Source organism: Mangifera indica, chromosome 3, assembly GCF_011075055.1.
Source record: "Mangifera indica cultivar Alphonso chromosome 3, CATAS_Mindica_2.1, whole genome shotgun sequence".
Taxonomy (NCBI): Eukaryota; Viridiplantae; Streptophyta; class Magnoliopsida; order Sapindales; family Anacardiaceae; genus Mangifera; species Mangifera indica.
The window spans coordinates 9,473,587-9,482,211 of NC_058139.1; the positions used below are offsets into that span (position 1 = coordinate 9,473,587).

At 33.0% G+C, this 8,625-nt stretch overlaps 1 protein-coding gene across 1 annotated transcript; it reads left to right on the forward strand.

Annotated features, from left to right (window-relative positions):
• Window positions 1–4,734: 4,734 nt before the first annotated feature.
• On the forward strand, window positions 4,735–5,679 carry LOC123212208 (transcription repressor OFP16-like). The gene has a single exon (XM_044631282.1). The coding sequence runs from the start codon at window positions 4,835–4,837 to the stop codon at window positions 5,537–5,539; it is 705 nt and encodes a 234-aa protein (XP_044487217.1). The 5' UTR covers window positions 4,735–4,834; the 3' UTR covers window positions 5,540–5,679.
• Window positions 5,680–8,625: the final 2,946 nt, after the last annotated feature.

The following is an 8,625-nucleotide window of genomic DNA, read 5'->3' on the forward strand; positions in this document are numbered from 1 at the left end:
GGAATGCACAGCTTGATTGGATGTATAATGCATTGTATTATGGAGAAGAGAGAAAGGAGCACGATTTGGCTGTTTAATGAGGTGAGTTCCCAGCAAAGACAATTGCTACAGCTCATCTCTAAGATCTCAAACACCCATCCCTTCCTCCATATCAACAGGCTCTGAATATTAAGAGATAGACAGTGAGGCTCTACAGCAACACAATATCTCCCTCCCAGCTTCCTTCTCTCGTCCTAACACTTGACGTATTGTTTTTGTTCATATTTTAATACTCATTCAAACACAGTCCCAGAAGTTACGCTTATACTTAAGTCAACAAAAGTCATGTCCCATCACAAACTGTTATCATATTCACCACAGAACTACTGAAACTGAAGCAGCGGCAATGGCTACACGTATCCGATCACGTGTCCTTCTCATGAATTTAGTGTCATCTGGCACAATGCATAAACAATTACAAACTAGTCGGTAGTCAGTAGTCAGTAGTGTACAGATTATTAACGTACGCATGTTCGTATCGTCTTCTTGATTCGTTTTTAAATTATTGTTACTGTGTTTCTGCTGCAAAATGCTACGAGGACGTGAAGTGCCCCACTCGGTTTTCTATCTTTTTGTATATTACGCAAATTTCTGTACCTGATTATCGTCATTTTCTCCCGCTTTACAGTTATTATACATTAATGTGTTTACTGCCAAGCTCCGTCAGCTTTATCTGTTGATAACTATTATCAGTCAAATTTTGACGACAGATACGGAGAAGCAAAGGCAAGAAGGTGAATGTATCTATAAGGGGAACCCAATTAGACTGGCTAGAAAATAATAGATTATTATTATTATTTAATTTTTTATTGATGATACATGGTTGCAGGAATATTAATGGGGATGACAATCCTCACCTTCGTCCTTATGTATCTCTGTTTTTTATTATTGAGATTTTTTTGTTTTTGTTTTTATTTTTATTAAAAATTTTTTTTATTAAAATTAAATGTCGTAAATTCAAATCAAAATTGTTATTTCTAAATATTACACATAATTAATTGGCTAGAATATATCTACATTTAATTAAAATTTAAAATGAAACAAGAATGATTTTAAATTATATATAAAATAATATTTAATTATATGATAATATATTATTATTTGTGCATAATTAATTTAAGCTCATTTTTTATACACACAGTATTACTCTATAAATTGTAAGACATATGGCGTTAATTTATTTCAATAATAAAACTATATGTATAAATTATAACTTATCTTATTGTAATTAAGTGTTAATTTATTTTTAATTTTCAACTGTTCAATCACATGACAACACATCGTTGTTTATATATAAAATTGTGTATATAACATTATCCTATTTTAAATAAGTGACAATATATAAAAAATAATCTTTAAATATCAAAACTCTAAATCTAGTTAGATTAAAGTGGTAAAAATAGATATACATAATTAAAATAAATATTTCTTAACATATATAATAATAAATTTAATCGAAAATAAGTTATTATATATTTTTAGTTTGATTTAATTAGGAATAAAAAAATTTGAACATGTAAAAAATTTAGGAGCATCGTCACCTACAAATTTTCATATAAAAGATATTAAAATTTTTTATTTTTTATTTTTAACAAAGTCAATTGTATTAAACTAAGCTAGAACTCACATATATATAATTCATCCATGTAAATATATGTTATGAGCATGAGTATTTCTAGGTAAAATCGAAAGACGAATGGGGCGAATCGATGTTTTGAAGGATGGTGAAATCTCAGGTGATGGAGACGATGATGTTGATCTGTCATCCACAAGATCAAGTTTTGTCTTTTGCAGGCAGCTAGTACTGGTCATTCATTGCACCACGACGGCAATATTTAAGTTGATTAACACAAATGAAGAAACATAACTCTTCAAAATCGAACTGAAAGAAATGGTGGTGGCTTAGGGGTTGTCAAGATACACATAGGGCAAAAATTTAGTCGGATGGATGAAAGATTAATGAAGAAGGATGGTGAACCCCACCATGTGCATGGCTCGTGGCAGTTTTAAGTTTGGTTGGACCATCACCCTCCTCCTCTCAACCTTCTTCTTCTTATTCTTCTTCGCGTAGTTTAAAAGCTTTTTCTTCATACAGAAAATCTAACAGTCCCAAACACGCAAACAAGCAATCATTTTTGTACATTTTCTTGCCAAAATTTGCTATGAATTTATTAACCAGGAAGCTGGTTAAATTATTATTATTATTATTATTATTATTCATTTCATGAAGGCAGGTAATTTGGTACATTTCTAAAACATTCACCAACGAATTCATTGGGGGCAAAGGGCCCCATGCATTAAATTATAATATTGACTTTGATATGATTTTAAGAAACTTAGACTTCTCCGATTTCGTAGCATTATCTCCTGTAAAAAGGGCTGTCATTTCAGCTTCGAATTAAATTAAATTCAACACCGAAATTATCTATTAATAAGCAATTATATTAATTTTCTTCTTCAAAGCTACACGTTGTTAGAGATTAATTAAGGCTTATCACTCTAATTCTTCACTAACCCTTCAACCAGTTTCCAAACTTCAACCAATTTCCAAACTTTCAAATGCTCAATCTTTAGCAATAGTTAGAGTGTGTGCTTGTGCATGCATGTGCGTGCATGTGTTTGATGTTGAATAGGCTTATGATGCATATAAATTAGCTTTGGTGTTTTTTTTTATAAAGATTGTGTCAATAATTCAATCGAAAGATTAAAACTAACATTTGATTTACAGTAATCGACACTCTTCTATTTTATAAATCAATGTCAATCACACACAGGTTATTGAATGACAAGTAACCGATAGAAGGATACAAGTCACCATCGATCAAATATAAAATTTGTCCAAATAACTAACGCTCTAAAGTAACGGGTAACACAAACATGTAAAATTCAATGTAAAAGCGTTTAAAATACCTTAAGAGAACATCGACCTAAAGTAATAGGACATATAAATATGTAGATTTAACCCTTAAAAAAAAAAAAAAAAAAAAGCTTACAATGCCTAGGGAACATGAGCCAATTTCCTCATCTTCCTGAAAAGCAACCAAAAAAAAAAAAAAAAAAAACCCACTCAAAACACAATTCTATGGCAAAGACATGCAAGTAAAATGGAATTCAAAACAACAACAATAAAAAATGAAAAATAGAAATAACAATAGACTCTCGAATGTTTTAATATCACCGTCTCAACATTTGAAAGTAATTGCAAGAGATTAAGTTTTTTAATGCTAAAAAATTGATGGAAATGTTTAATAGAAGGATTTTTCTTTCCTTAACCAAGGACTCTGTTTATATTTATTGGATAAATAAATTCAGAGTATAGTGATCGAACTTATAATTATTATATCGGATAAATAAATATTCTATAAATATAGTAAAAGCTCAAATTCAGACTTTTATCTTGAAAACATTAATATTTTGTCAGTTTTATTTAACTTTTGGTTTTAATATAAGGATAATTTTGCCCAAAAATTTTAGAGAAATTGTGACTGAGCTAAATTTTGAAATATGTTTCGTGCTTAGGCTTGGATCACATAAAATTAGGGGTGGATACAAATCAAATTGGGTCCGAACACTCATTGACTTGAGTTCAGCTCCAATTTGTTGAGCTAATATCAAAGAAAATTTGAGTTCAGTTTGAATAAAAATGGTTTGATTCAAGTTTGAGTAGAATTTAGACTCAAATTCATGACTCAAATGTATGGATCAAATTCATGATTTGAATTCGTGGAGCATTGATAAAACAATATTATTTAATAATTATTTAACATAATTTGAATCAAACTTTAAGTCAAATTCAAATCGAATTGAGTTATCTATTTAGCTCACGAACTAAACTAAATCGAACTTTCTATAGTTCGAGTTTGGTTCGATTTTAAAACAAGTTAAACCTTTTAATTTAGACTCGGTTTATATTCAAATTTATGATTCGTTTGTGGCTCAAATTTGTGATTCATTGATAAAACGATATTATTTAATAATTATTTAACACAATTCGAATCGAATTTTAAGTTAAATTTAAACTAAATCGAGCTATCTATCTAATTTATGAGTCAAATCAAATCAAACATTTTATAATTTGAGTTTGATTCAATTTTAAAACTAATTAAACCTCTTAACTAAAATTTAATTTATACTTAAAATAAATAAATAAATTTAAATTCAATCAAATTAAATTAAACTAATTTTTGAATTAAAATTAATTCAATTCGGATCCACTCTCAGTTCAAATGATAGCAAGACAGTTAGCACGACCTTTTGAGGGAGGGGCAGTGGGAACCCAGAGATCTTATATAGGTAGGAAGATATCTAGAGCCGTCCGATCAATCAGTTTCTTAAAAAAAACAAAATCAGCAGGTGTTTCATCATGACGAGTCTATGAAATTGATGGAAATTAATTAAGATAAACAAGTAATTAATTATGAATTTAAGTAAAAATTAAAAAGCATAGAATTAGAGCCACATAAAATCACTTTGCATGTGCACCTTCCTTGCAGCCCAAACGTCGTTCGCCAACTTCCTGTTACTACAAACCCTTCACTCTCTCACGCGCTTTTCACCATCGTGATTTAAGTCTATGACAAAGCGTGATTAAACGCGCTTTACTCAGAGAGTGAAAATAATATTGTCAAGAAACCATATGAAAAAAATGGTCCAATTCACAGAGACTTTTACGGCTGTGTAGTCACCGTTTGGACCCGAAAGAAGAATCATCTCTCTCAAATAAATACACCTTCAGATTTTCCCTCTTCTCAAATCTCTCTTTCTTCTTAATTCTCTGCAATAACAAAAAGAAAAAATGCCCACCACACTTGGAAGAAATCTCCATTTGTGCTTCACCAAGATCAAACGTCCGCTAAGCCCCCAATCATCTCCTCCCTTCCACCACCGCCCTTCGTTTCTCTTCAAAAGCTTCAACTCTCTTTACGACTACGACACCACCAACGTCGCCTTTGACTCAACCTCCAAATCCATTACCCGCACGCATTCCTCCGACTCCGAATCCGAACCCGACTTCGCCACCGTTTTCGCCTCCCAACGCTTCTTTTTCGCCTCCCCCGGTCGCTCTAACTCCATCATTGAATCGACGCCGTCCCTCGACACTGCTGAGTCTTCCGATACACCGATTGGTATGATCAGCCCGAGGAATGACGACTCGAACCAATCATCAGATGTTAATTTATATTCCCAAGATTCGTTTCAATCTTTATTGATGAAGTCTACGAGTGTTAAAGACAGTGTGGCTGTCCACACCGACTCGCCGGACCCGTACATGGACTTCCGGCGATCCATGCAGGAGATGGTGGAGGCACGTGACCTGGTGGACGTGAAAGCGAACTGGGATTACTTGCACGAGCTTCTTTTATGTTACCTAGCGTTGAATCCGAAGAGCACACATAAGTTCATTATATCAGCTTTTGCTGATCTTCTGGTGAGTCTTATGTCATCAACATCGAACGATATGGAGGAGGAGGAGGTCAGCTGTAGTAGGGAATGTGAGTAAGTTGTTGGAGTCGTGGACGGCGGCGGTGGAGGTGGCTGAAGCGGCGGGTTTTAGGAATAATGTAATGATTACCTTATTATCTTGGTTAAAGATTTATTTAGCAATGCATAATATATGTGGGAAACTACAAGATTTGGTCCCCTTTTTGTTTTCTCTTTTATCAGCCTTATCTTTTTACGCTTTCTTTTGGCCCTTGTTTCAAAGCCAGCGGCAAAATCTAATATTCTTATTATTTTTTCTGCTGAGAAGCTTAAAGTTGAGTTCTTTTATTAGTTGATAAAGATAGGTTTGATTTTGTGATGATTTTGGTTGGAAATTTTTCTACAGATGAAGCAGAGAAAGCTATGTGTGTTAGGTTTAGTACTGTTGGGGGCATGTGATATCACATGAGAGTTAAATGCATAATTTGTCTCTTTAGTTTAAAAATTATTTTTAAAGGGTTAACATGAATGACCTATGCGAGAATTCTGGGATTTTACCATGACCAAAATTGGTCAAAAACCAGAAGCCCCGTCCAATGAAAAACAAATCCAGGTTTCTGAGAGGCCTATCAGACCCATTACACTTGGAATATTGAATAACATTTTATGAAATAATGATAAGTTGAATATTATATTGGATGGGTTTGGTTGGTTTACACAATATAATTATTTTAATAATCCGATAATAATTTAGGGTAGAATGCTTGTCTTCTACGTAAGGGGAAAGAGAAAGCCAAAATTTAACCCATAAATAAAGTACAGAATCAGTGGTTTTGTCTATAATGGATTGGGAAGAATCCATACATCCTGACAAATTGTGGATTAAAATGAAGCCAAATTGGAATCAATAAACAAAAAAACTACTGTCAAGCAAGGACAGGAACAGGGAATCTTGATTTTGTCTTTTTTTTTTTTTTTTTGCTCTTAAAAAGTTTATCAGTGGTGAGTAGATGCCATTGATAATGACTTGTTTCTGAGCAGATATGGATTTAAAATTTCAAGTTGATGAACTCTCATCTACAAGTTTTGTTTTAATGGCTGGATTGCTAGTTATCTATAATACATGTGAGATTCTCAGGAGGTGGAAATTACAGCAAGATCTCTTAATTAAGTTTATGAAATCATAAGGATAATGCTATGCAGAAAAATCTTGAGTAATTGTAGTTAATATTGTCTGTCACTTGGCTGTAGGCTGTATTTTTCTTGAAGCTAACTGTTAGAAGTCAGATCTATAAATTGAAAAACAAGAAAAGGAAAAACATGCAGGAGATTAATTACTAGCCTATTCAACCAAATCCCTTCACATAATCCATGACTGATTGTTATCTACTTCTCCATGTCACAAGATTGCTCCAAACATAAGAACAGTACCCGAGGTGGAATGCCTATCAATGATAAATCTTGTCCAATCTACATCATGATGAATTTTCCCTTGTGTTTCTTGAAGAATAAAGCATGTTTTGGTGTTTCTTTTAAGTACCTCAACACCCTATAGATAACCTATAGGTGTTAATTTCTCCTTTGACGAGTGCTTAAGCTGAATAATTATACTCACTGAAAAGCATCAAGGCACTGATATCTTTCTTTGTCAACACTGTTGGAATCATCTTCAACAGTTAATTTTTTTTTTGGTTCCATTAGAGAGTTCGTTGGTCTATAGCCTAACATTCTAATGTCTCGTAACGGGTCTAGAATGTAATTCTTTTGGGAAATAGAATCCCCAACGTCACTTCTTGCCACTTCCATTTCCAATAAATATCTTAGCATTTCTGGGTTCTTTAACTCAAATTCTCTGCATACGCACCATTTTAGGGTGTCGATCTCCTCTGGATCATCTTGTGTCATAATAATATCGTTAACATGCATAATAAATACAATAAATTTACCACTATCACAGTGTTTTAGGAACAATGTATGGTCTGTTTGTGCATGTAAGTAACCACAACGTTTTGCAACTTTGATGAATTTATCAAACCATGTTCCAGGAGACTGCTTTAATCCATAGAGTGATTTTCTGAGTAAGCATACTTCACTTATGTTTCTCTCAAAGACAGACATTTTTTACATTCACTTATTGAAAGGGTTTTTCTAAGTTGATTGCAAGGGAAAATAATACTCTCAAAATGTTGAGTTCGACAACTAACATGAACGTCTCTCGATAATCTATCACATAGGCTTGTATAAACTTTTTGCGACAAGTGTTACTTTATACTTGCCTACACTTCCTATTTGCACCCAAATGTTCTTTTTCCATTTGGTAGTTCCATAATTTCCTTAGTACCGTTCTTCTCTGGAATATTCATCTGGCCCCCCCCCCCCCCCCCCCCCCCCCCCCCCCAAGTTTTAGTCCATTTCCAATCCATTTCCAATTATCCATTCGTAGAGTTTTAAAAACCTAAAATATTCATCTATCGTTTAGTTTCTATATTAAAATTTTCAATTAATTATAAAAGTAAAATTATCATTATGCCATTAATATATTATATCTCATTTTTTCCTCATTTTAATTTACAAAAACTAATATTTCTCTCCATCCAAAAAATTAAAAACTTACATTTTCCCCATAGGTTTGATTTTTGCAAATCCAACGACCACTCCAAAAGGCCATTGACTGACCTTCCCACCATCTTTCTCCCCGGTGGTTTTTCAGTGTGGAAACCACCAAAAAGCTAGCCGAAATTATCGACAATTGGTGCGATGTTGGGTTTTTTAATTCTATAATCACTATAAACCATCTTTTCCCTTCCACGAATTTGATAAGAATAGACTCTGATCATTGAAAAAATTATTTCCATTCAATTTATGGCTTGTTATTTGTAAAGAAGAGTTGTCCCCGTAACGTTCGGTAATAGTTGACAAGATTTGAGGAGGTGAGGAGGGGAAGAAATAGTCTAATTCTTCTCTCCCAAAACCTTCCACGGTCGATTTACATAATTTGTCCTCCTATGGCTTTGATGCCATGAAATGAAATTTGTACAAAGGAAAAAAAAATATTTCTCTATATTTTTTATACTAAAGTATACACAATTTCAGTAATTATACAAAGTTAGCATTACTAAATTGTAAAGCTGGATGATGCCTTGTAATAAAATCTTGGCATCTTCC

Excerpts from the sequence above, each read along its gene's own strand:
- LOC123212208 (XM_044631282.1), top strand. The coding sequence starts at position 4,835 with ATGCCCACCACACTTGGAAGAAATCTCCATTTGTGCTTCACCAAGATC.